Source organism: Balaenoptera acutorostrata, chromosome 20 (assembly GCF_949987535.1).
Source record: "Balaenoptera acutorostrata chromosome 20, mBalAcu1.1, whole genome shotgun sequence".
Lineage (NCBI taxonomy): Eukaryota > Metazoa > Chordata > Mammalia > Artiodactyla > Balaenopteridae > Balaenoptera > Balaenoptera acutorostrata.
In genome coordinates, this window is record NC_080083.1 from 16705548 (window position 1) to 16732478 (window position 26931).

Genomic DNA, 26931 nt, shown 5'->3' on the forward strand with positions numbered 1-26931 from the left:
TTACTCTCTGCCCTGGACTCCCACACTGTTGGTGCCTGTGTCCCACCTAACCCAACTGTTGTGATTGTTTAGGTGACCGTCCTTCACCAGACCAGGCTTCGTCCCCAACAGCCATCACAGTGTTCTGCACATGGTAAAGGCGATTGTGGCAGAAATGTGGCGAGGCCATTTCCTGCCCTTGGGGCCTTGGTGGCTGGCCCACGAGGTGGGAGGGGGACAGTGCGCAACCACCTCGGAGATCCCAGCAGAGTAGTCACTCCACCTCGTCGCCCCGCCTCTGTGGGCGTGGCCTTGCCACTGACTCCAGTCCTGGGAGAAGGCGTGGCCAAGGCGGGGTGGTGCTGGCCCCGCCCTCCGGGGGAGTCACGTAGCTCTGCAGTAGCCGCAGCCTCATTTACAGGAGCCGGGCTTGGAGCCACAGCTGCTGCGGACCTGAACCGGAGCTGCTCCCGCGGCTGCCGCAGCTAACTCGCCGCGCACAGGTGAGGCCTGGGGTGAAGCGGGAGTTGCTCAGCATCTCCGCTTCCTCTCCCTGACTCTTCTTTCTGCCTTCCTTACCCTGCTCCTGGGGGCCCCTGGATGTGCCTTCTCAGCTCTCTCCTTACATTCTCTCTCCTTTCTGTCCACTGGAAACCCCACACCACTGCTCAGCTTCTCCCACTCCTTCCTCTTAAGCTCTTATGCAGCTTTTCCAATCCCAAATCTTCTGCCTACTGGATTTTTCCTTGGGGTTAGCCTCTCTCACCCAGACCAGCCTGCTCCTTCTCCTAGGCTGAGTTCCCTCTCCAGTTCTCCTCCCTTCATGGTCCCCCTGGTCTAGGTCCTTCCACCTGACTAGTTAGCCTGTCTCACCATCATCTCCCCACAAGTCTCCTCCCTGCTGCTCCTGCATCTCTCCCTCTCTCTCCTCTCAGGCTCTCTCCTCATTCCTTTCAACCCTGATCCTCTGCTCCCATTCTCCTGACTGCCTAGGCAGTTAGGTTCACGGAATGGAGAAGAGGTTATGGAAGCCTGTGGCCGTTTTTTGTGCCACTCCTCCTCCCTACCCCCACTCTTTTCCTCCAGAAGCTGAGGGAAGAGGGGTGATGGGTAATTTTGCCTCATTCTGAAGCCTCTGAAGTAAGTGCATTTTCTCTCAGGGCCCTGCTGAGGATGAGAAGAGGGAAGCTGGAAAGGCCAGGGCTTACGCCCACCTGAGGAAGGGGCCAAATTCAGTGAAAAAAGGGTTGGCATCTTTATTTGGGCAGTAGTTTCATAAGAAGACCTGCAGCTTTGGGGCTGCTCACCTCCCCACCCCCACCCTGGGGCTGGGAAGGGTGCCCATCAGGGACAAAAGGAGATGTGGGAACTGAGGCCCTGAGCCTGCTAGCTGTCAGAGGGATTGGTGCCATTTTAATGCCCAGGACCCACGCCAAGGACTGCTGCTGCCCTGTTCCCAGCCCCTCCTTGTTGGGGTGGAAGGAAAAGGCCATTCCTCTCCATATGGACAGGAGAGGAAGCAGAGGAGGTAGTGGGTGGGGTCCAGCTTTGATACCTTGTCTCCATTCCACAGAACTGTCACCATGCCCCACTCGTACCCAGCCCTTTCTGCTGAGCAGAAAAAGGAGTTGTCTGACATTGCCCTCCGGATTGTGGCCCCAGGCAAAGGCATTCTGGCCGCAGATGAGTCTGTAGGTAGGTCGGGGCCTGTGGTCAGGTGGGGAAGAGGTGTCCAGGGAGCCCTGGGGATAACTTTACCACCCTACGTTGTTTGCCCCCAGGCAGCATGGCCAAGCGGCTGAGCCAAATTGGGGTGGAGAACACAGAGGAGAACCGCCGGTTGTACCGTCAGGTCCTGTTCAGTGCTGATGACCGTGTGAAGAAGTGCATTGGAGGTGTCATATTCTTCCATGAGACACTCTACCAGAAAGATGATAATGGTGTCCTCTTCGTCCGTACCATCCAGGATAAGGGCATTGTCGTGGGCATCAAGGTGCAGCCACTGGCCCTGGATGGGGGCTGAGCATGGAAATAGGTGTGTGGGTGTGAGGGATGGCAAGTGGAATCCTGCCTGGGTTCAGTTCTGTGCCTGTGTTTCCCCTGCAGGTTGACAAGGGTGTAGTGCCTCTAGCCGGGACTGATGGAGAAACCACCACTCAAGGTACAGGAGGGGTGGGCTTCAGGACCACAGGGTTGTTGGGTGGTTGCTGCTGGCAAAGAGGAGCAGAGTAATGAGGCTGGCACTATGCCTGCAGGGCTGGATGGGCTCTCGGAACGCTGTGCCCAGTACAAGAAGGATGGCGCCGACTTCGCCAAGTGGCGCTGCGTGCTGAAAATCAGTGAACGCACACCCTCAGCACTTGCCATTCTGGAGAATGCCAACGTGCTGGCCCGCTATGCCAGCATCTGCCAGCAGGTGTGCCTATGTGTGTGAGAGGGGGTCAGATGGGTGCTCTGTGCCTGGTGGCGAGAGGGTTACATGGCTTTCTTCCATCTTACTTACTGCCCATCCCAAGCTACTCTGCTCTTACCTGCAGAATGGGATTGTGCCTATTGTGGAACCTGAGATCCTGCCTGATGGAGACCATGACCTCAAACGTTGCCAGTATGTTACAGAGAAGGTGAGTCCACACCTGGGCACAGACATATACCACAGAGAAAGCCTGACAGGGAGCCTGTTCCCCACAGTCCCTGGCTCAGATGCAGGCACCTTCCTCAAGCACTCTTTTACTTGATCCCAGAATGTACCTGTGAGTCTGACCTGTACCCACCCTCACAGTCATGCCCACCCAGCTGTAGACAGGGAACATAAGGTAGTGAGTGGCAGGGGCCCAGAACTTTAGTAAACCTCCTCTGATCCCCAGGTCCTGGCTGCGGTGTTCAAGGCCCTGAGTGACCATCACGTGTACCTGGAGGGGACCCTGCTCAAGCCCAACATGGTGACCCCTGGCCATGCCTGTCCCATTAAGTATAGCCCAGAGGAGATCGCCATGGCAACTGTCACCGCCCTGCGTCGCACTGTGCCCCCAGCTATCCCAGGTACCACCGTGCTTCCAAACCTGTTCCTTTCCCTAAGACCTAGTCTCACGTTCTTCCCCCGTTCTTGTGGCCTCCAGGGGTTCCTTACCCTGGAAAAATAAGGAGCGATCAATCAGTTTGTCTTCTCTTCTCCACCCTAGGAGTGACCTTTCTGTCTGGGGGTCAGAGTGAAGAGGAGGCATCTCTCAACCTCAATGCTATCAACCAATGCCCCCTTCCCCGGCCCTGGGCCCTCACCTTCTCCTATGGGCGTGCCCTGCAGGCCTCTGCACTCAACACCTGGCGAGGGCAACGGGATAATGCTGGGGCTGCCACTGAGGAGTTCATCAAGCGGGCCGAGGTTGGGAGCTAGAGGTGGTGGGTGGGGAGGTGGTGTGTAGCCAGGCAGGGTCAGCACCCAGAGGCTGTAGTCTGGGACGGTTCAGCACCTGTGGACTGGGTTGGCCTACTTACCCCCTTCCTTTTGCAGGTGAATGGCCTTGCGGCCCAGGGCAAGTATGAAGGCAGCGGAGAAGATGGTGGAGCGGCAGCACAATCCCTCTACGTTGCCAACCACGCCTACTGAGTACCCACTCCATACCACAGCCCTCGGCCCGGCCACCTGCACCCAATTTTGCCTGTAGTTACGGCCAGGGCCAAGTAGCCATGAAGAGTGGAGATGCCTCCACCCAGCACTGAGTCATCTTCCTTTTTTCTCCTCCCCTCCCCTCTCCGATTGCTGCACCTGGGACCATTGGATGGGAGGATAGGGAGCCCCTCGTGACTGAGGGCAGGAGAACTTGCTAGAAGTCAGAGCAGGATGCCTGGGTCTCCCCCCTGCCTCTGCCAGCCCCCACAATTTCCCCATGACAGGGTTGCTTCTCCTTGGGCTCTCCTTGCCCACCCTCTCTCCTGGGATCAGAGGGTAGGGCACCGGAGCTGACTCATGCTTTGGGTACATACCACATAGCAAATAAATGGTAGCAAAACATGCTACTTTGTCTGTCTTTTTTACACATCCAATTCCCACCTCCCAGTTTCTGATCTCTGCTGACTACTGTCTCTGAGCCCTCTCCGACTGTGGAGGTGGAGAGGGTGGGTTTTGAGTTTTACTGGGCTTTAAGTTTGGGGGGGGAGGGGCACACCCAGTCACCATTCTCAGCTCAGGCTCTTGCTGTTGATGTCCGAGGCTGGAGCGTGGCAGTATGGAGGGCTGTGAGTCTTTCGGGAACTGCCACTTCAGAGGCACTTGGCAGCAGGTGCAGAAGGATGGAGTGAGGCAGGACTCAAGCTACTTCTGAACGCAGCTTTTGCACATGGCCCCAAACTGGGATAAGAGGCGATCGGAGGAGTCTCTCACCTCTCAGCTGTGTTGAGCCCTGCTGAAGCTTGACACATTTCACCAGGGGGAGCCACTGCAGAAGGAGCACCTGGGTTGCCCAACAGGGAAAATCGCCAGGGCTTAGCGATGCCTGACACAGCAGGGTATCTAGGAGGTTGCCGAGAGCTATTGCTCACTCCCATTTGGGATAGATAGAGGCACAGAGGGAGCCAATTTAAGGGTCTGGGCAAGAGCAGACCTGGTGAAGTCTCATAATGAACTTTGACCACTTAGCTTGGACGTGGGGCTGTAGGTGGAGCACCTGGGTCTATCTGAGCAGATGAAAAGATGAGAGAACCTGCTGTGTGTTCTGTGTGAACTGGGGAGGCCATGCTCTGTGTGAAGTGCACAACCAATGCTCCGCCCAGCTAATTATTGCAATATGGGAGTGTAGGCCCAGTGTGGCCTGATCTTGTATTAATAAAAATAGCTCAAACTTACATAGCAGTCTCCTGCCAGGCCCCATTCTAATCACTTTACAGTTGTTAACTCATTTACTACAACAATTCTACATAAAGTAGATACTATTGCTATCCCTATTTTATTTATTTATTTATTAAAACAATTTTATTTTTCTTGGCCACGTCACGTGGCATGCGGGATCTTAGGTCCCCGAATCGAACCCACGCCGCCTGCAGAGTCCTAACCATTGGACCGCCAGGGAATTCCCTGCTATCCCTATTTTAATATGAGGAAACAAGCACAGAGAGGTTAATTAACTTCTCAAGCTCACTCAGGTAAAATGGTGAAGCTGGAATTTGAACCCAAGAGATCAGGATCATCCAGAATTCTGTGCTCATGAATTTTCAAGAATTTTAAGTGAGGTATTCAGACTTTAACAAGTTGTAAATGAATTCAAATGAATTTTTAAAATATTAAATGAGCTAAATATCCTAAAAAGGTACTATTAGTTTGCTCCTCCGGAAGAGGAGCTCTATAATAGGGATGATAAACAATGATCGTGATAAGCGACTTTCCGTGTGCTCTTTCCATGAATGACCTCATTTTAGTCAAGTATCTCCATTTTTCAGATGAGAACACTGAGACTTAAGAGCTTCCCGTGGTCTCCCGGCTAGTAAATAACAACTGCAGAGTTTGCGCTCTTATTCCCTGGGCTAGGCGTGGGTTCCACAAGGAAGCAGAGAGTGCCTTCCAGCAAAACCGAAACCCGCACAGCTACTCAATCGCCGTGGCAGAGTCCTTTCAAGCTCCGGGAGAAGCTCCCTGCCCACCCCGCCCACCCTTCGTAGGTTTTCGTCTGGAGCGACCCTCGTGATTGGTCGCGATCGCTGCCGTGGGCACGCCCACTTCTTGCGGGTTTCCGATTGGGGGAGGCCTACGCAGCTCCTCCTCTCGCCGGCAAGAGCGGTTGGAAGCGAGTATGGCGGCCCCCGGGGCCGCAGCTACAGACCTAGGTGCGGTGGCATTCGGGAGGGGGCTGCGGCTCGCGGATTGCGAGGGAGGAGTGCGGGGGTGGGGACTGTGTTGTGCCAGAGGTCCCGCGGATGGGGGTTCGGGGTTCGTCTCAGGCAGGATCCCTTCAGACTAGGGTCCGGGCCCCTCGCCGGGGAATCCCTTTGAATGCGGGCTGAGAGGTTGAGTACAGGTTGTCGGGGCTCCTCCGCGTCGGGGGTGGGGCCGGCACCCGAGCCCACCTCTGGCGGCGCCTCAGTGGATCCCCCCGTGTCCCCAGAGGTGGTTCGAGGCAAGCGCGCCGCCCTCTTCTTCGCCGCGGTGGTCATCGTGCTGGGGCTGCCGCTCTGGTGGAAGACCACGGAGACCTACCGGGCCCCATTGCCTTACTCCCAGATCAGTGGGCTGAATTCCCTGCAGGTAAGACCTCAGTGGTGGAGGACCAGGGGACAGCCCACCGGCAAGATGGAGACTCACTGGTGGCCCTGATGCTTCTTCCCGCAGCTCCGGCTCATGGTGCCGGTCACTGTCGTGTTTACCCAGGAATCAGTGCCATTGGACGACCAGGAAAAGCTGCCCTTCACCGTTGTGCATGAGAGAGAGATCCCTCTGAAGTGTGAGTTCCTGATCAGGGCTGCCTTTCTGGTCTGAGTTCAGTCCGCAGATAGGTTGGATAGGAGGAGCATGGGTATCCCGTAAAGGTGATTACAAACTTATTAAAAGGCCACTTTGAATGAACAGTGTGTTTGCTAAGAAAAAAAGCAGCTTTAAATTCAGTATTCGTCATTAAAGGGGCAGTTTTATTCATAAAACAGTTGTGCTACCTGATCAGATGTAGGTGATGCTCATTACGGGATAGGGGAGGATGTGGGATGTAGTGGAATGAACACAGGGTTTGGAATCAATTTGGACTTACATACAGGCCTTATTCAGTTTAACGTTAAATACTTTACGGAGTGTTAGGCACGTAGGTATCAGGAATTTGGGGATGAATATGAAATTGATATTGGTTTCCAGAAATTCATAGGTAGGGGAGAGAGACAAAGAAATCACAGAAGTGTATAAGTATATAAGAAACAGAGATTGTACTTAAGAAAGAGACTATAACTGGAGGAAAGAAAGGTAGAGAAGGTTTTGAGGGCTGTAATTTTTAAGCTGGATTTTTTTTAAAATTAATTAATTAATTTATAATTATTTTTGGCTGTGTTGGGTCTTCATTTCTGTGCGAGGGCTTTCTCCAGTTGCGGCGAGCGGGGGCCACTCTTCATCGCGGTGTGCGGGCCTCTCACCGTCGCGGCCTCTCCCGTTGCGGAGCACAGGCTCTAGACGCGCAGGCTCAGTAGTTGTGGCTCACGGGCTTAGTCGCTCTGCGGCATGTGGGATCTTCCCAGACCAGGGCTCGAACCCGTGTCCCTTGCATTGGCAGGCAGATTCTTAACCACTGCGCCACCAGGGAAGCCCTTAAGCCAGATTTTTAAAGGATGTGTAGGAATTCAAGTTAAATGAGGAGGAGAGGGAGGGATAACACTAGTTAGTAATAATGATAGCTAATATTAGTTGTTCATTATATGCCAGAAACTCAGTGAAACACTTTACACGTGTTGCCTCATTTAATCCTAACATTATGATCCCCATTTTAAGTCTCTTGTCTCTTTTATTATATACCAGCTCTCCCTACCCCATCCCAATATACTTGTTTTCATTGATTTGTTGGAGAAGCCAGGTCATTTGATAGAACATCTCACATTCTGGATTTGGCAGATTTCTTCCTCCTGGTTTCATTTAACTTATTTCTCTAGTATCCATATTTCTTATAAACTGGTAGTTAGATCTAGAGGTTTGCTTAAAATCAGTTTTTTTTTTAAATTTTTAAAATTTTATTTATTTAATTTATAATTTGGCTGCGTTGGGTCTTCGTTGCTGCGCACGGTCTTTCTCTAGTTGCAGCGAGCGGGGGCTACTCTTTGTTGTGGTGCAAGGGCTTCTCATTGTGGTGGCTTCTCTTTTTGCGGAGCACGGGTTCTAGGTACGCAGGCTTCAGTAGTTGCAGCATGCAGGCTCAGTAGTTGCAGCGCATTGGCTCAGTAGTTGTGGCTCGAGGGCTGTAGAGCGCAGGCTCAGTAGTTGTGGCGCACGGGCTTAGTTGCTCTGCAGCATGTGGGATCCTCCCGGACCAGGGCTCGAACCCGTGTCCCCTGAATTGGCAGGTGGATTCTTAAGCACTGCGCCACCAGGGAAGTCCTAAATTTATTTTTTGGCCGCACTTCGTGGCATGAAGGATCTTAGTTCCCCGACCAGGGATCGAACCCGTGCCCCCTGCAGTGGAAGCACAGAGTCCCAACCACTGGACTGCCAGGGAAGTCCCCAGGTTCAGGTTTTTTTTTTTTTTAACATCTTTATTGGAGTATAATTGCTTTACAATGTTGTGTTAGTTTCTGCTGTATAACAAAGTGAATCAGCTATATGTATACATATATCCCCATATCCCCTCCCTCTTGCATCTCCATCCCACCCTCCCTATCCCACCCCTCTAGGTGGTCACAAAGCACCAAGCTGATCTCCCTGTGCTATGCAGCTGCTTCCCACTAGCTATCTATTTTACATTTGGTAGTGTATATAGGCACATATATGCAATGGAATATTACTCAGCCATGAAAAGAAACGAAATTGAGTTATTTGTAGTGAGGTGGATGGACCTAGAGTCTGTCATACAGAGTGAAGTAAGTCAGAAAGAGAAAAACAAATAGTGGATGCCAGCACATATATATGGAATCTAAAAAAAAAAAAAAAAGTGGTTCTGAAGAACCTAGGGGCAGCACAGGAATAAAGACGCAGACGTAGAGAATGGACTTGAGGACAGGGGGAGGGGGAAGGGTAAGCTGGGATGAAGTGAGAGAGTGACGTGGACATATATACACTACCCATGTTCAGTTTTTTAGGCAAGAATACTTTCAGTTGGTGTGTTGTACTTCCTATCGTGCTATATCATGTAGTGGCCTGGTTGTTTCACTTTGGGTGATACAAAGATGATTATTTAGTTCAGATATTGTCAGCTTGATTTCTGTATTTTAGTTCTCTGTCAAACTTTCACCTGATGATTTAGCATCTGTTGATACTGGAATCCATTTCATTAGGTTGCAAAATGGCAATTTTAAAATTCTGCCATTTCTTCTGCATTCTTCTGGAATTCTGTAAAGAAGAACTTTCCCAATAAATTTTAGGTTCAGCTTGTCAAGTTCCAGGTGGCGAAAAAAATCCCTTTGGAATTGCCTTACATGTTTAGATTAACTTGGAGAGAATTGACATCCTGAGAATATTTAGTTTTTCCATCTAGGAGCCTTGTATGTGTTTCCATTTTATTCAGATCTTCTTTTATGTCATTGAGTAAAGTCCTGTGTTTTTTTTTTCTTACAGTTTTGTACATGTATTCCTGGATATTTTTATATTCTTTATTGTTACTGCAATTGGGATTTTAAAAAATACTTGCTTTTTTAATTGGATATTGCTGGTATTTATTAGAAAGCTACCCATTCTTGCATCTTCTTATAATAGTTTTTTAGTTGGTTCTCTTTGATTCCCTTTGAAAATAATTATACTACTTCAAAAAGTGGCCATTTTGTCTCTTTCTTTCAAATATTCATGTTTCTCTTTTTTCACTTAACTGCATTGGTCGGGAACTTCAGGAAGAACAGTGCTGAATAATAGAGGAGATAGCAGGCATCCTTGTTTTCGTGCTAATTTTAATGGAACTATAGTGTTTTGTCATTAAGTGTGCATCTTATTTTTATCAAGAATGTTCACTGAGTTTATTTTGAGACATCTATTGAAATGATCATATGGTTTTCCTCCTTTTACCTACTAATGTAATGAATATTGTAATAGATTTCCCTGTGGGAATGGTACTTCAGGTTGAAGGTGCACAGCGAGAGGCAAGAGCTGGGCAGGTGGAAAAGGTGGAGTGTCATGTGTTTATATCATCCATGCAGAAATCATTAGAATTGGCTGTTGCTTCTTGGTATTTCTCTGCAAACAATCATCTTGCTCTCCTCGGACACTGGACAGCATTAGGGCTGGAAGGGTGGGCAGAGTCTGACACTTGCTTTTCTCATCATGCTTCTTTCTTTTCTGTAAGACAAATTGAAAATCAAATGCCGTTTCCAGAAGGCCTATCGGAGGGCTTTGGATCATGAGGAGGAGGCCCTGTCATTGGGCGGTATACAAGGTACTAGGAGGGGTGATCATTTTAACAGGAAGCCCTCTTTTTCCTTCTGATCTCTAAGTGTGTAGTTTCCATATCTTGTCCTTTTTTTTTTTTTTTTTTTTTTGTGCCTGTGCCGTGCGTCCTGCAAGGATCTCAGTTCCCTGACCAGGGACTGAACCTGGGCCACGGCAGTGAAAGCCCGGAATCCTAACCACTAGGCCACCAGGGAACTCCCTCCATAACTTGTCTTAACTCCAAAATCTCTCTGGGAAAGCTGGGAATGAGATACCTTTCTTTCAAATATTCATGTTTCTCTTTTTGCACTTACTGCATTGGTCAGGAACTTCAGGAAGAACAGTGCTGAATAATAGAGGAGATAGCAGGCGTCCTTGTTTTCGTGCTAATTTTAATGGAACTATAGTGTTTTGTCATTAAGTGTGCATCTTATTTTTATCAAGAATGTTCACTGAGTTTATTTTGAGACATCTATTGAAATGATCATATGGTTTTCCTCCTTTTACCTACTAATGTACACCTTGTGTCTCAGCCTGGGCCACCAAGGGCCAAGCCTGGCCACAGTGTCAGCTGGGTGTGAGTGGGAGGTGGAGTGATGGGTTAGGCACCGTATGGGAGCCAGAGGGAGAGGGGATGGTGTTTTTGCTCCTGGTACACCACCTGTTCTTGACCCCAGAGGCAGAAACCATGTTTGCTGAGCCATCGGAGCAAGCAGAGGGCTCGCTGACAGTGTACGTGATCTCTGAACACTCCTCACTTCTCCCTCAGGTAGGGTGAGCAGAGAGGCTGCGGACATGCCTTCTCCCTTCAGCTTGTCCTCTCCTAAGTCTCCTCCTTGCAGTATTGCTGCCCATTCCTTCCGTTTGCTACAGAAAACTCTCCTCAAGTATTTTTTAAAAAGAATGCAAATAGGGATTGTTTTCATTGACTCTGGGTCTTTCTAAATCCAAGGCTTGTATGTGGTTAAAGTTCCATTTTTTATTTTTAAATAAATTTATTTATTTATTTATTTTGGCTGCATTGGGTCTTCGTAGCTGCACATGGGCTTTCTCTAGTGGCGGTGAGCGGGGGCTACTCTTCGTTGAGGTGCGCGGGCTTCTCATTGCAGTGGCTTCTCTTGTTGTGGAGCACGAACTCTAGAGCGCAGGCTCAGTAGTTGTGGCGCACAGGCTTAGTTGCTCTGCGGCATGTGGGATCTTCCCGGACCCGGGCTCGAACCCATGTTCCCTGCATTGGCAGGTGGATTCTTAACTAGTGCACTACCAGGGAAGTCCTAAAGTTCCAATTTAAAGTGGAAAAAAAATCAATAGGGTTAAAGAAGCTGGTTTGAATGGGCTGTGATGATAATATGAGCAATACATTGACCTTTTCAGTTTCTGAACAAAAGGCTTGGTGGGAGCTGTACCAGCTACCATTTTATTTTTTAATTTATAATGAAATATTTAATTATTACAAAAAGATGAAGGAAAATTTTAATAAACATCCATGTACCCACCCCCAGCTTGCAAACTATAATGCAGCCCTGTGCATCTCCATGATTATATCCCATTCCCTTGCAGCCAAAGGTGACCATAGTTTGTATGTGTCATTTTCATATTTTTCTTTCAAGTTTTATCACATATATCTCTATAAACAATATGTTTAATTTTATATATTTTTGAACTTTATATAAATGCCGTAATGCAGCGCATGTTCTTCTCCAGTTTTCATTTTGCTTGACCTTTATGTTTGAATCATCTATGATAATATGTCTAGTTGAATCTAATGCATTCATTTAAAATTCTGTCTAATGTTTCATTGTATAAACATATCACAATGTATCCATTCTGTTGCTGACAGGCATTTGGATTGTCTCCAGTTGTATCCTATTACAAATAATGCTGCTGTGAAAATTCTTGTACTTGCCTCTTTGCCATTTGCCATTTACTTATATCAAACTTTCCAGTAGTTTGTTTATTCTTGCTCAGCATGCCGTCCCTTAGTTTCCAGCCCATGAAGATATAGCTGTTGCCTGCACTTATGTCAACTGGGAAGAAGAAGGGAACTGAAATGAATGAAAACACTCATATATACCCATAGCTCAGAAATGTTGACATAATAGTTCGCAATGAATCTAGAGAGAGGTGCAGGCCTGTTGGTCGGTGGCAAAAGGCCAGATTCTCAAAGACAGGAGCCAGAGTGCTCTTCTGCTTTCTTCCCTGAGCCGTGGGTATTCTGTCCCTTGCTTGCCCCTCATAGGACATGATGAGCTACATTGGGCCCAAGAGGATGGCAGTTGTGCGGGGGATAATGCACCGGGAGGCCTTTAACATCATTGGCCGCCGTGTAATCCAAGTAGCCCAGGCCATGTCTTTGACTGAGGACGTGCTTGCTGCAGCCTTGGCTGACCACCTCCCAGAGGACAAGTGGAGCTCTGATAAGAGGCGGCCTCTCAAGTCCAGCTTGGGTAAGGTGACCGGGCTGTGCCACGGGAAGGGAGAGGGAAGTGAATTATGTGGAGACAGTGGGGCAGGAGGGGACTCTGCATGCAAACGCTTCACTCCTTTCTTCTGTGGTTTCATCTTTTTCTTAAAGCACTCAGTGTTCCTCATCCCAGTTTTATCCTCCCTTTGCATCCATGATGGCAACCAGCCCCATTTCAGAGGAGAACCAAGTTCAGCTCAGCCAGGGGTACAGGCTGCCTTTGATCCACAGATGCCTCTGGCTTCCCTGACTCCTGTTTTTATAGGCTATGAAATCACCTTCAGTTTACTCAACCCTGACCCCAAGTCCCATGACGTCCACTGGGACATCGAGGGGGCTGTCCAGCGCTACGTGCAGCCCTTCCTGAATGCCCTCAGGGCTGTGGGCAACTTCTCTGTGGACTCTCAGGTGAGACTGGGAGCAAGTTGAGGAGCCCTTTTCCCGGCTGCACCATCCTTTTCCAAGTCCCTCCATATTTGGCATTTACAGGTGTAGTCTGTTCTTCCAGCTCTTTGAGCTTGCTGATTTGCCAGGAAATTCCTGTGTATGTATATGGTTCTGGGGTCTACTTTCCCTCCTTGGTGTCCAGCTTGGGGAGTTTTGTCAATGCTTGTTAAAAAAGTAACTTCTTTATGGCTCCCTCTGGAACTGTATTCACCAGTTGTGCCATCCTAAAAATTTATTAAAAAACAAACAAAAAAACTTCCTGAAATATGTTAATGTAGTAACAATAAAGATGTGATGAATGTAGTCTTCTGAATTACACAGTATCCTTTTAGGGAAAAGGTGGGAGAAATTTTTATCAGGTCTTGGTAGTGGGAGAAATTACTTCTGAATAACTGATTTGATTTGATCTTGTGGACACTGAATTATGCTATTCTTTGTTTAGGCTGTGAGAAAGCCTGGTAAAATAATGTGGTGTTCAAAACCTGGATTTAGTGTGTTAACTTTACCCTTACCTTTGTTATTTTTTTCCCTACTCCTGTTTTCTCTCGGCCTTGATTTTTGTCTCTTATATTTTGCCCTGCCTAATGGGTATCTTTTTAAGGCACCTCAAATCTTTTGGGGGGACAAATTGGAATATAGCTCAGTAGACAAATAGCATGCTCCCTCTTTGCTCTACAGATCCTTTACTACGCAGTGTTGGGGGTAAACCCCCGCTTTGACCCAGCTTCCTCCAGCTATTATTTGGCCGCACACAGCCTCCCCCATGTCATCAACCCAGTGGAGTCCCGGCTGGGTGAGCTCCTGACGATGAGGGTCTTTCTGCCAGGCCAGGGAAGGACCCTGAAGGCTCAGCCTGGGGTGGGAGGCGGGTTGTATATAGCGATGGCTCCCAGGTCGGGTTGGTCCAAGGGTGTTGAAGAGGTGCTGGGCATTTAGGCTCCTTTTTCACGATAGTCTGTTGACATCTCCATCTCCACACTGTCACATCCAAAAGCATTGATTAAACATTCCAGCACTTTTTATAAACAAATGGATAGGCTGCGTCTCCCTCCCTGCAAGCCATCCAGGAAAAATATGGCCACACGTGTAGGAAAGACAACAGCAGAAGTACATGAACGCAGAATTTGAATTGACAGTTCTGCTGATTGAGGCTGAGGAACCTTGAAGCTGGGGTTCCAGTTTTTCATTTTGGCGCTGGTACCTCAGAAAAGTAGGTAGTACAGTACAGTAGAACTGTAATAGACGCAAACCAAAGGGAGTATATCACTAGTTGTGGAATTTTAGGCACCAGGGTTAGGCCAGTGTGGACCAAGGGGTATCGGTGGGGCAGCACATGAGGCCTTGGTGAATTCCTCCTCCCTCCCTTCTTTCCTCCCTCCCTCCCTCCCTTCTTCCCTCCCTCCCTCCCTTCTTCCCTCCTTCCCTCTCTTCTTTCCTACAAGGTCCAAGGGACTGCTTTATGGCACTGCCGAAAAAGGTGGGAGGCTGTTGGGGGAGAGGCGATTTGGGGGCAGTTTGAGGCTGAGGGCTGCACTTCATGTATGTGGCACATCTCGGGAGAATGCTGAGGTTCTTTACCACAGAAACCCAGGCCTGCAGGATAGCCTAGTGATTACCAGTTGGGGAAAATGAGGCCCAGAGTGAGTGACCAGCAAGTTAGAGGCTTACCTGGACCTAAGATCTAGACCCAACGTGTTTGGTGTGCTGACTCCCCTTCTCTTTGTGCCACAGGATCCAGCGCTGCCTCCCTTTACCCTGTGCTCAACTTTCTACTGTATGTTCCTGAGCTTGCCCACTCCCCCCTGTACATTCAGGACAAGGATGGGGCTCCAGTGGCCACCAACGCCTTCCACAGTCCCCGCTGGGGTGGCATTATGGTATGGTCGCACCACGGAGACCCCAGAGCCCAAACGTCAGGGATGTTCCTTGAGACTGTTCCTTCTGTTGTTCCTCTGGTGTCCTCTGTGGCCCAGCCTGGGTTGGGGGGTGGTGGTGAGGTGCTGTGAGCTCGTGTGCCCCCCCACCCCGCACCAGCCCCACTGCTTCTTATTTCCATCAGTGTTTATATAGTAGAACCCTTTTGCACTTGCAGTTTGCGCTGACTTAGGACTATTCTGTGTATAACTTAGATCTTGGCCCTGTTTGTGGGAGTCTTAACAAGGTTGGGAATGTTGTCTCCCCTGTTAGATTGGAGTTTCTCATGGGTAGGAACTGTAAAATGGAATAAAAAATATTTCTTTAACAAGATTTTTGAGGGAGTAGAGGAGATAATTTATATAAAGCTCCTAATAGCAGGTATTCCAAAAATATTAGGTTTGTAATTTTTAAAGAGCACAGAGTATGTCTTCCTTTCCTCTCATGGCCTCCAGAGTGTCTAGGGCAGAGCTGTGCACGGTCCTGGCGTGACGTTGAGGCACCCTTATTTCCCCCTGCAGGTATACAATGTGGACCCCAAAGCCTACAATGGCTCGGAGCTGCCGGTGAGAGTCAAGGTGGACATGGTGCGGGTGATGGAGGTGTTCCTGGCTCAGTTGCGGTGAGGTCCTGGGGGATCCTCTTGGGGGCGAGGCCACTGAGACTGACCACGGTCTCCTGGGCTGACTGCAGTTAACCCTCACTTGGCAGGGATACCTTGGCTGTGCCTGGAGCCCCAAGGAAACCAAGAAAGGTTTCCAAGGAAACCAAGAAAGGTTTCCAAGGATCACTTCATCCTTCTCTTAAGAAAGACTAGTTGTTGACAAAAAGTGTTTTAGGAAAAATAGGCTCATGAATGTCAGGTCCATAGGCTGTGATTAGGGATGCTTAAGAAAATAGCTGTTAATTCTTGTGCGAACGGATCTATTGATAGTGGCCTCCTGATGCCCTGTGTTGAGTATTCTAAGGCTGTGTCTGGGCTCATCAGGAAAGAGGATTCTGATTGATTAGCAATGTCTGCCATGGTGCAGGAATAGAGAGGCACAGCACGAATGCCTTGTCAGAGGTGGTCCTGGATCATCCCGTAACTAAGGCTCAGGGGCCCCATTTGTCCAAAGAGAGGGTAGACAGGGTGAGGGGATTAAACTAGTTGGTGTTAATTAGAAATATTTTAGCCATGGAACCTTTTTTCACACAAGATCTTAGAATATAGAAACAATATAGAAACAGGTAAAAGTGAAAAACCACTGGTTAAAGTGGGGCTTGGGGCTCTGTGTTACTTAGTGTTGCTGCTCGCCTCCTAAGACACTAAGGCACTTCCTACAACCCCTGTGGTTCTGGGTGAGATCGAAAATCCTAGTAGTTATTCTAGGAATCCTAACCATCTTCTCCCACCTTCTGCCCCTTTGACCTTCTTTGCTGTTCCTACAGGCTGCTCTTTGGGATTGCTCAGCCCCAGATGCCTCCAAAATGCCTGTTTTCAGGGTCTAAGAGTGAAGGGATAATGAGCTGGGAGCTGGACCGGCTGCTCTGGGCTCGGTCAGTGGAGAACCTGGCCACAGCCACCACCACTCTCACTTCCCTGGCCCAGCTTCTGGGCAAGATCAGCAACATTGTCATCAAGGACGATGTGGCATCTGAGGTAAGCAGGCAGGGGACGGATTCTGTGGCCTAGGACTGGAGTGGCCAGCAGGGCCCAGGGTGTGGTGAAACCAGAGAGCCATTTGAGGTCCAGAGGATGTGTGGGCATGCCATCCTTGAGTGCCCAGGCTTCCTCTAGAGGTCAGTGCCAGCTCCCCAGTAAGGAGTCTAAGTGTGGGTGTGAGGTGTTAAGCAGGCACTAAGAAGATACCCACTAGCCCTTTTATACCGGCCTCCATATATCCTGGGCGAACTCCAGGCAACCTTCCTGGTAGACGGAAGACACAGTGAGGCCCTCTCCCACCCTCCCCACCAACCGATGCCTAGGACTTTTTGGTAACCCCCTGCCCCCTTCCTAGGTGTACAGGGCTGTAGCTGCAGTCCAGAAGGCAGCGGAGGAGTTGGCCTCTGGGCACCTGGCCTCTGCCTTCGTTGCCAGCCAGGAAGCTGTGACATCCTCAGAGCGTGCCTTTTTTGATCCCTCACTCCTCCATCTCCTCTATTTCCCTGATGACCAGAAGTTTGCCATCTACATCCCACTCTTCCTGCCTATGGCTGTGCCCATCCTCTTGTCCCTGTTCAAGATCTTCCTGGAGACTCGCAAGTCCTGGAAGAAGCCTGAGAAGATAGACTGAGCAGGGCAGCATCACAGTAGGAAGCCTTCCTTTCCAGCCAGGAGGGGAGGTGTTAGATTGAGAGGCACATAATGGGGCCTGCCACAAATGACTTGTCTCCAGCCTGCTCTGTTGCCACTGCAGCAGTCAAAGTATAACCCTCCTTCCCATTCTTCTGACTCAGGTCCCTCCCACTCTTCATCCCCCCACCCCCCACCCCCCCATCCTCAAAAGACACATCACCTGGGCCTCCTTACCTGGCCTGAACTTGAAGGCCCTTTTCTATCTCCCTCTGGAGCAGGGGCAGCTTGTGCTTCTGCCCTGTTCCTCACAGTCCTCTTGCACTGAGAGGGAGCATTAGGGGAAAGCCCTGGGTTGGATTCTAGGGCCCTTCCCTCCACGCTTCTCTCTAACCCCTCAGGGAGAGCCCTAGCACTGCTCTCATAGAAGGGGCCAAGCACCTGTCACCTCTGGGACCTTCTCCTTTACTCCCCTCCCTCCTGGCTGGCTACACCTGTTGGGTGCAGCCTGATGCTGGGTGTGGCAGAGGTTCCCTTCACCCTTTCATAGAGGCAGTGTGGTGAGCGGGGAAAGTTCTGGACTTGGGATTAAACATGCCTGAATTCAAACCCTTGCTTCTGTACTTATCATCTGGGGAGCTTTGAATAAGCCACTTAATCCTCTCTGAGCCTCAGTTTTTCACTTGTTCAAATAGTACTAATGATACCTCCCCTACAAGGTGGTTGTGAGGATTAAATGTGATGAGCATGTGATAGTGTCTGGCATATTCTAGGCTCTCAAGAAACATTGGTTGAATGTGAATTGGAATGATATGAAGTATGAGCATACCTTTCATTCTTCATTCGTATGTAAGTAATGGTTTCCTGGTGTCTGTCCTCCTGGGCTCACTGGTCCATTTTGCTTCCACCTGGCCATGTGCCCTTCTTGCCTCGATGTCCTGGAGGGCCCTGTGGTGGCTGGACATTGTAGGCTGTTGTCCTTCGGTATGTCCTGGGTTGTCTAGCAGGGGGTCTGGGAGAGAATAGCTTGTAACAGTGTAAGCCCTCAGATACTAACTGATTCATAAATTCAAAAAAAGAACATACAGTTGACCCTTGAACAACATCGGGGGTGGGGTGCCCACCCTCTGTGCATTCAAATATTTGGCTCTGTTGATCTGCAGTTCCATATCCAGAGATTCAGCCAACCTCCCATCGTGTAGTACTGTAGTATTTTCTATTGAAAAAAATCCACAAATAGGTGGTCCCACGCACTTCAAACCCATGTTGTTCAAGGGTCAACTGTATTGAGCACAGGCTGCACGGGGCACTGTGCTAGGTAGGTGCTGGGTATTATAGAGAACAAAGACAGGATCTCCACTTTCACCGAACTGGTCTTTTAGGAGGCGGAGTCAGTGAGCAAATGAAACTAATTTCAGATAATGCATTAGAAAGAAAAAACAGGCTGATCAGATGGTGACTGGGGGTGTTTGAGAGGGTCTCTGAGCAGATGACATTTGAGCTGAGACCAGAAGGGCAAGAGGAGGCCATCTGGGGGAAGAGCATCCCAGGCAAAGACCCTGAGGCGGGAACTCGCTTGCGGGGCAGAGGGAGGGGGGGAGTGGCTAGAGCACAGCGAGTAAGAAGGAGAAGGTAGCCAAGACCCCTTAAAATCCCTATCGAAAAAATGAAAGAAGCCCAGGGCGGGCCGCCTCCCTGCCCCGGGTGAGTAGCCCAGGTGGGCGGGCGGTGGGCGGGGCCAGTACCGGGCCCACCCTGGGGGCGGGGCGGTACCTGGGGCCCCTGCCCGGCCGGGGGCGGGGCTGCGGACGCTCCCCCTTCCCTCGGCTCCAGCCGGCGCAGGCAGCCGCCGCGGCAGCAAGCTAGCTGCGGCCCCGCGAGGCCATGAAGGTGAAGAAGGGCGGCGGCGGGGCCGGGACGGGGGTGGAGCCCGCTCCAGGGGCCTCGGGCCGGAGCTTGGAGACCAAGCCGGAGCTGCAGGCGGAATCCGAATCCGGGTCCGAGTCGGAGCCGGAGGCAGGCCCGGGGCCCAGGCCGGGGCCGCTGCAGAGGAAGCAGCCGATCGGGCCGGAGGACGTGCTGGGGCTGCAGCGGATCACGGGCGGTGAGCACCCGCGAGGGAGCGCCACCCGCGGGCGGGAGCGAGAGAGCACGAGAGGGTGCCCTCGAGGCCCACGGAGCCCGGGCCCCCGCCCCCTTTCCCGCCCTCCCCCCGCCTCCCCTCCCCCACCAGAGTCCCCCTCCACGTCTGCCTCCAGGCCTGAGATCTCATGTTCCCCCTTCCCTTGATCTCTCTCTGCGCCCCTCTTGTCCCTTTAGAGATTTATTTCCACCCCACTCCTTCCTTTTTGAGGAGTCCATCCCCCTTTCCCAGGTGGAAGTGGAGCAACACCTGCAACTGTGACCCCTTCCCCACAGAGTCTTCAGAGCCCTTTGAAGATTTTCTCTGCAATAATGAGGAAGGGGGCTGAGTGCAGTCTACCCTCAGTCTCCTCCACCCTGGAGGCTAGGTGGAGGCTGAGTTACCAGGGTGGTATCAAAACCCTCAGTTCTCCCCGACCATTAATGCCTTCACCCTGGACACCCCAGGAAGTCTGGGGCCATCCCCCTCCCCAGGACAGGACCTGAGGAGGAAGCTTCAGTGGGTTGGCTCTGGGCGCTCTCAAGGGAGTGGGTTAATGCCCACTCTTAGCCTGGACTAGGGCCTGTCCTGTTTTGGGAGGCCAGGTCTCCACTGTGGTTGAATTTCTGAGCTGGACTGCCTAAGTTGAAGTTCCAACTTTGCCATGTAATTGACTGTGTGGCCTTGGGCTAATAACTTCACCTCTCTGAGCATATTCATCTGTAAAACGGGGATAATGATACCTACCTTGCAGAGCTATTGTGAAAATAAATCCTCTGATTTTGCACCATGCCTGGCATGCTGTGCATGCCCTGTAAATAGGGCTCTTTTATCAATAGTACTGGGGGCCCCACAGGACTGCTCATGGCTGCTGCCTAGAGGCAGACAACTGGGCATTCAGGGCAGGGGAGGGGGTCACCATAGGCAGGGAACAAGGGCTGGAAAGTCTCATGGCAGAGGCAGTGGCTGAGCCTCAAAGAACAGAAGGCGTTTGGAGTGGCCTACTACCTTGGCCTCATTGATTAGTAACCCTGCCGCAGCTCCCTCTGAGAGAGCAACTCTTGGGGCTCCCCTGTGGGGGTAAGGGGCAGATGCTGGAGTGGACCTGAGCTCTGGAGCTGCAGGAGCAGCAGAGCCCAGGGCTCCCAAACAGAGCTGTGGAGGAGTCCATGATGGCAGGTCTAGGCCTGTGCATCTGGGTCCCCGGGGGACCAGCATCTCCCGTCTCTCTGAGCCAGGCAGCAACCATTCTTGGCTAGGCCCCCAGAGCGCTGAGCTGCCTTACCCAAGCAGGCACTGATAGAGGGAGGGGGCCTGGGCCAGTCCGATGTTGGTGCCAATTGGGCTGTAATTGGCAACAACAGCATTTAGGATTCAGGTTAGCTCTGGGGCAGAACTTCCTTATAGGGTGTCTAACTTGTCCAGGTCCTAGGTAACTTTAGAGGTTATTTTGCAACTATGGGGGCTTCCAACCCATGTACAACTGTGTGTCTCTGAATTTGGAGGAAATTTATAGCCCTTAGAGATGCGGCATCTGCTGTAGATGAGCAGAGGAAGAGTCTTCACAGGAGCCCTTTCTTTTGTAGAAGTTTAGAACAGGGCTCCAGGACTCTCCCCACTGACACCCCTGCCTGGTCTCTTCTGACCCTAATCGCACAGGTCTGAGGTTTTTTGTTCCTGGATTACTCAGCCCTGAATCCAGCTTAGGAAGCTATTTGTGGCTGAGGGGAAGGGAGCAGTTGTGTTCTGAGCCCTCGGCCAGTCTTCCCCTTATCTGACCTGACCCTGGGTCCCAGGCCTCATCCTTCTCTAGCAGAGGGAGGGAGTGGAGGTGGTGTCCTGAGCCATGGGCCTCTCCTGTTCCTCACTTCCTCTAAGGACAGAGGAGTTGATAGGTTGAGTTTGTGGTAGAAAAGACTGAGGTCATACTGCAAGTTGTTCTCAAATGAGAGGAGAGGCTCCAGAAGTTAGAGAATGGAGGAAGAAGGAGGGCTTTATGGGGAGCTGGGAGTTGGGCAACTAGGATGCTGTTCCCAGTTCTGCCACATCCTCTCCTTATGCTCCGCACCTTCCTTCTTCATCTTTGGATTAGTGCTTACTTTCTGTGAAAATAAGGTGTGTACAGGGTGAGGTAGGAGTTACCTACTTCCATTCCTCCTCCTCTCCTCTCACCACCATGGGCTGTGATGGGCAGGCCAGGGCTCAGGCCCCTCCACAAGCCCTATGTAGTCCCTGCTGGACCCCAAGGTGCCAGGTGGCTACCAGGAGGGCTTCCTGGAGGGGGCTGCCCCAGGCTTGAGGGAGAGAGAATGACTTTACATTCACTTCCTCTTCCTGCCCCAGAGGAATAAGAGGTGGTCTAGGGGCCTGGAGGGTGATTTCCGGGCCTCTACGGGGAGGATGTGATGCTATGCAGGCTGACAGCACCAGAGCCCCCATTGCACCTCTGTGTTCCTTCCTATTCGCTGCCAGGGCCTCCTTGAGTGCTTGCAGTTGCTGCTGCAAGAGCAGTGAGGGTTGGATCAGGCCCTGCTATTTCTAAGCTTCCTCAAGCAGGGCCCACCACTATTCCTGGTTCCTCTTCTGGGCTCGAGGACTCCCCTTACCCCATGCACACCCCCGATGCACCTGCCACACCCTCTTACTGGCCTTGCCTGTACTCTTCTCTCTGGGGGTGGCTCAGCATCAAGGCTGGATGGATGACCTTTGAGGGGGTTCCTTCTGTTTGCTAAGACCTCCTGCTTGAAGATCAACAGGGATGGGAGCAAAGGTGGCTCCCTTCCCCCACCCCCCCCAATATTCCAGGCTCTGGGCTTGAGTCAGCAGAGCTTTGGCTAAGCTGCTTAAGGGAGCTGGGTTTGTGTAAGCCTCTTATGGGGAGAGGAGGGGCCGGGGTGGGGGGTGAGGAGGGATAGGGAAGGGGTTGTTCGCTTGCCCCAGCACTACCCAGGTCAGAGAAACTCCTTGTTTGACACACCTAGATGTGTGCCAGGGGTGGCTATGGGGTGGGGGCGGGGGCATCCTCTCCTGAGGTAGAGCTGTGTCACCCCTGTTAGAGTGAGGTTCCTAAAAGCAGGGCTCTATCTTCCCTCTCATGGTGGCGGGGGAAGGGCTTCCCATCAGATTAGAGACTCATTTGGTTAAACGTCACCGAGCCAGTCCTGGCAAAGCAGAGGCTGGAATAAGGGCCCTCAACCCCTGGGTGGGCGGCAAAGTGTTGGGGAGGTGGCCTTGTTCTCCACCCTGCCCCTCCCTGACCCCAGAGGCTACCAGGATGGAACCATTTGTCTCCCATTAGATCCCAATGGCAGAGCTATGTCTCCCGCACACTATGGGGGCTCCCCCAGGGTAGGGGCTCAATTCTCTCTTTCTGCAAGGCAGTGACCTTAGGGAGCAGGGAAGGTGGTAGCTAGTTCGGGGTTCCACTAAAGCTGAGTTGGCAGCAGGGGCTTCTGGGCAGGCCCCTTCCTTGCTCAGCCGCCCGTCTCCCCTAGACTACCTGTGCTCCCCTGAGGAGAATATCTACAAGATTGACTTCGTCAGGTTCAAGATTCGGGACATGGATTCAGGCACTGTTCTCTTTGAAATCAAGAAGCCCCCAGCCTCAGGTCAGTGGGTTGGGTGGGCCATCGACAGAGGGAGGTGGGCGAGGGCTGTGAAATGGGCTGCCCAGGGACTCCTCAGGCCACAGAGGAGTCAGAGCAGAGCTGGCATTTGCACCCAGGCCTTCTCAGGAGACACCAGGCAGGGGGGCCTCTGCCTGGGGCTGGGCCTCTTCTTTTCCTTCCCATGTGCTCCTGGGGTTGGACATCTTGGGAAGACAATCCTGCCTCTTCAGTCCCTGCCAGCCTGCCCCCTGCAGGCCCCCTTGGGAACTGCAGTCCCAGAGGCCCAGGTCTTTTTGTCTCTTGCGGCTTAGGGAATCAGTTGAAATTGGTGACCCGCTGACCAGTTGGAAGCAATTGGAAGCATTCAGCCAGTGGTCTGAACCCTCAATATACATCAGGATCTCCTGAGGAGTTTTGAAAAATTCAGACAGATGAGGGCCCTGGGGTGAAAGCCCGGGTGGGCATGGGCCCCAGCCTGAAGCCCACTGAGCCCCAGCTGGGGTGCATTACAGAGCGGTTGCCCATCAACCCACGGGACCTGGACCCCAATGCTGGGCGCTTTGTCCGCTACCAGTTTACGCCTGCCTTCCTCCGCCTGAGGCAGGTGGGAGCCACGTGAGTCACTGGGCCGGGGTGAGGGCTAGGGGTGGGGGCTGAGGTGCGGGTGAGGGTGGTAGGGAGTCCTTCCTGAGTCCCAGCTCAGCCCCGCCCCCTTCTCTCACTCAGCGTGGAGTTCACAGTGGGAGACAAGCCTGTCAACAACTTCCGCATGATTGAGAGGCACTACTTCCGCAACCAGCTGCTCAAAAGCTTTGACTTCCACTTTGGCTTCTGCATCCCCAGCAGCAAGAACACCTGCGAGCACATCTATGATTTCCCCCCTCTCTCTGAGGAGCTGAGTGCGTGGGCAGGGCCCTGTGGGAGGGATGCAGGGGGACTCAGAGAGACCAAGTTGTGGGGAGTGTGGGTCTGAGCCCCTTTCTTCCCTCCCTGGGTCTCTTGTGTCCGGCCACCATTCGTGTGTCACCTGTAGGGAAACTGAGGCTCAAAGAGGCTGGGGGAACTCTTTGTTCAGCTTGTCCGCGTCCCCTAGTCCTGAAGTCCCTGCAGTGGCCTGGCTCAGGCTTCTGACCTTTGCCCCTACTGGCTGGGTCTCTCTTGCAGTCAACGAGATGATCCATCACCCATATGAAACACAGTCTGACAGCTTCTACTTCGTGGATGACCGGCTGGTGATGCACAACAAAGCAGACTATTCCTACAGCGGGACGCCCTGACTTCCAAACCACCCCCTACCCCAGGAGGGTCCTGGGCCCGCAGCCGTGACCACCCCAGCACTCACCTCTCAACCCCAGGTCTTCTGCCTGGGCAGTGCTCCAGAAGCCCTGAACCCTGAGTCAGTGTTGGGGGGGAGGGTGCCTGATGTCCCCCATCCAAGTCTGTGCAGCCCATGGGGCCTGGCATGTGGGGTGGGGTGGTGGGGGGCTGTTTGCCTCCATAGCCAGGAAGACCTCCCATGGGAGGAGTAGCCAGGACTTCCGGACAGCCGAGCTGGGCCTCTTGGGCCGAAGTTTCAGAATAGTGTTCCCCTATCCAGGCTTTGACTAGGTCAGGGCAGGGACCCATTCCCTGTCCCCTGCCCACCACTGACAGGCCAGAGTTGTAAATTCACAGAGGAAGGTCCTTGTGGGGTCTGGCAGTCAAGCTTCCCAAGGGGGTCTGGGCCCTGACCGCAGCCCCGGCCTCTACCATCAGGGGCTGAGATCCTGCCTGAGGTGTGGGAGGGACCTGCCCAGATTGCAGCCTGGGGTAGGGGCTGGACCAACTGTATATAATTTTCAATAAACTCTCCTTTTCTGTTCTCTGGTTGTGGGCCAGCATGTGCGTGTGGTGGTGGCTGAGGGGGCCGTGATGTGGTCCCAGGGCCCTCCTGTTTCCTAACCCGCTGTAGCCTGACCCCACACCCGGCATCTAGAGTCAGCATTTAGTATGTGTTGCAGCTGGAAAGGGTTTTTCCTTTGATAAGGAAGGAGACCCAGGCCTTGAGAGGGGAAGGTTTGGCCAAAAGTCGTAGCCAGCCCTGAAGAACAGAGAGAGGCTGGGACAAGGGCCCCCAACTCTACGGTGGCTGGGAAGGTGTTGGGGAGGTGGCCTTGCCCTCTACCCCACCTTCCCTGACCCCCAGAGGCCACTAGGACCATTAGGTTGTCCTTTTAGCCCCCATCAGTGAGAGAAGGCTAAGGCCTGGAGCCATCTTGCCCTCAGCTGCCTTGGGGAGGCCCCCTGGTTTGGCTGCCCTGCATATAACACCACCCCGAGTCCTACCCCAGACCCAGAGGAGGTCTTCATTTCCTTAATGGAGGAAATTCAGGAACTGAGACAGGTGGAGAGTTTACTGCAGGGTTTACAGCTTACTGTTCCAAGCGCCAATTTGGATACACGTGGCGCTAGGCCTCCCTCTCCCTCTCTGGGCTGAGGAGTTCATCTAACCCTGAGAGGCCTGGACGGGCTGGAATTCAACTGGGTTCTGTGGAGCACTCGCTGGGGGCCAGGACCTGGGCTGAACTCTGGGATTCTAAAATGAGTGAGACACAGGGAACAAATACCTGTCCCTAGAATAAGATGAACTGGGCATACAGGGGAGCAGGAGTCGTCCTGCTTGGAGGGTCCTAGGGAGGATTCTTGGAAGAATCTTATTCACCCCGGCATTCAGGCCACAAACAAGGGATTCAGTCTCAACTCCTCCCTGTTTCCAGCTCCATCCAATCAGTCACCAGTCCTGGAGATTTCACCTCTTAGAAATCTCAACTTCATCTACTTCTCTCCAGTTCCTTCACCTCTCACTCAAATTCCGACAGTTACACTGCTCAGCACTCCTCTGCCACTACTATGGTAGTACGTGGACTCTGGAGCCAGACTGCCTAGATTTGCATCCTGACACTGCCACTTAATAGCTGTGCAATGTTGGCAGGGCAAGCTAACCTCGCTGGGCCTGCATTTTCTGAAAAATGGGCATAATCCTCAGAATTGATTGTGAGCAGTCTAAGTTAACACATATAAAGCACCCAGGCTTGGGCCTAGCACTCAATATATATTGGCTATTATTAGCTTCATTCTTTGCAATCCACCCTTCGCTCAGCTGCCAGAGATAATCTGGCCAGGTCGTTCCTGATTAGTCCTCCTCAGTGGCCCACCATCGTCCTCAGGAGAAGCCCTAACACCTGAACCACAAGGCTCCACAGGTCTTTCACATTGTAAATATTCACTGTCTTGAATGCAGCTGATAAATCTTGCCTCCAGACCTTTGCTTTATGCCGTTCACTGTGCCTAAATGCTCTTCCCTCATCTCTTCCTGTCAAAGTCGTCCTAAATTTTCAAGCATTTGTGGTGGTGGCTGGGATGATGGGGTGGCTACCTGGCTCTACTGGTGTTCAGTGAACAGGGGGCAGGAATGCCAAATGCGCTCCACTTAATGGGAGACTCAGTGCTAACAGTCCGCCCCTCACAACGGAGGGTCACTGAGTGGGCGTGTGTAACCCCAGAGAAGGCCAATGAGCATCTGAGAGCAGGGCAGAGGGAAAGGAACCAGTGATGGAGACAGGAAGGAAAGCCGGAGAGGGGAGGGCAGGAGCCTGTTTGGGAGCAGGCTGTGTTAAAACTAAGGGAAGAAAGAATTTCACCAAGAAGTAAGTGGTCAGCAACTGTCAGCTGTCACAAAGGTGAGGAAGGGGCGTGGGATGGGAAGGGGTTTTGGTTTGCAGATGAGGCCGTACAGGTATACAAGTGTTTGGAGTTGGAAGTGTTGTTTTGGGGGTTACAAGTCTACAGAGAAGGTATAGCAAGCAAGAGGGACTTTTAGGCCAACACAGGTGTCAGGAAGAAAACCCTCCCCTACCCACTCTGGTAACAGTCCTCACTGCACCTGCTAAATTGAATCGGGTTGGGGTCCTGGATCAGGCCTGCTGTACTTCCACCGTCAGATGGATAGGGAGGTCCCTGTTCTGAGGTCCTCATCCCTGGAGCATGTACCAAAGAGGCCCTCATCTGAAGAGGTCTGTGTCCCCTGGGCCTGGAGGAGGCCTGGCTGGGAGAAAC

The 26931-nt window shown here is 51.8% G+C and overlaps 2 protein-coding genes across 11 annotated transcripts; both read left to right on the forward strand.

Annotated features, from left to right (window-relative positions):
• Window positions 1-338: 338 nt before the first annotated feature.
• On the forward strand, window positions 339-3988 carry ALDOC (aldolase, fructose-bisphosphate C). Its single transcript, XM_007183886.3, has 9 exons — window positions 339-482; window positions 1553-1674; window positions 1761-1972; window positions 2086-2140; window positions 2235-2395; window positions 2517-2600; window positions 2844-3018; window positions 3159-3358; window positions 3488-3988. Exons 2-9 carry the CDS (start codon window positions 1563-1565, stop codon window positions 3581-3583), a joined length of 1095 nt encoding a protein of 364 aa, XP_007183948.1. The 5' UTR covers window positions 339-482; window positions 1553-1562; the 3' UTR covers window positions 3584-3988.
• Window positions 3989-5703: 1715 nt separating this feature from the next.
• Window positions 5704-24698, forward strand: LOC102997806 (protein unc-119 homolog A). 10 transcript variants are annotated; one of them, XM_007183887.2, is made up of 16 exons: window positions 5704-5793; window positions 6072-6211; window positions 6296-6407; window positions 9924-10013; window positions 10684-10775; window positions 12246-12453; window positions 12736-12878; window positions 13596-13710; window positions 14649-14794; window positions 15353-15453; window positions 16263-16473; window positions 17880-17955; window positions 22723-22836; window positions 23349-23451; window positions 23563-23735; window positions 24001-24698. In XM_007183887.2, the coding sequence occupies exons 1-16, from the start codon at window positions 5760-5762 to the stop codon at window positions 24111-24113; spliced, it is 1971 nt and encodes a 656-aa protein (XP_007183949.1). In that variant the 5' UTR covers window positions 5704-5759; the 3' UTR covers window positions 24114-24698. The 10 variants fall into 10 exon arrangements, 8 of the variants coding, with proteins under 8 accessions (XP_007183949.1, XP_007183952.1, XP_057392051.1 ...); XR_009006300.1 differs by lacking the exons at window positions 23563-23735; window positions 24001-24698 and adding an exon at window positions 18940-19210; XR_009006301.1 differs by lacking the exons at window positions 23349-23451; window positions 23563-23735; window positions 24001-24698 and adding exons at window positions 18940-19210; window positions 23148-23285.
• The last annotated feature ends 2233 nt before the right edge of the window (window positions 24699-26931 follow it).

Excerpts from the sequence above, each read along its gene's own strand:
- ALDOC (XM_007183886.3), top strand. The coding sequence starts at position 1,563 with ATGCCCCACTCGTACCCAGCCCTTTCTGCTGAGCAGAAAAAGGAGTTG. Across the intron at positions 3,019-3,158 it reads TGTGCCCCCAGCTATCCCAG|GAGTGACCTTTCTGTCTGGG; the intron begins GTACCACCGTGC and ends TCTCCACCCTAG. Across the intron at positions 3,359-3,487 it reads AGTTCATCAAGCGGGCCGAG|GTGAATGGCCTTGCGGCCCA; the intron begins GTTGGGAGCTAG and ends TTCCTTTTGCAG.
- LOC102997806 (XM_007183887.2), top strand. The coding sequence starts at position 5,760 with ATGGCGGCCCCCGGGGCCGCAGCTACAGACCTAG. Across the intron at positions 12,879-13,595 it reads ACTTCTCTGTGGACTCTCAG|ATCCTTTACTACGCAGTGTT; the intron begins GTGAGACTGGGA and ends TTTGCTCTACAG. Across the intron at positions 23,452-23,562 it reads CTGAGGCAGGTGGGAGCCAC|CGTGGAGTTCACAGTGGGAG; the intron begins GTGAGTCACTGG and ends TCTCTCACTCAG.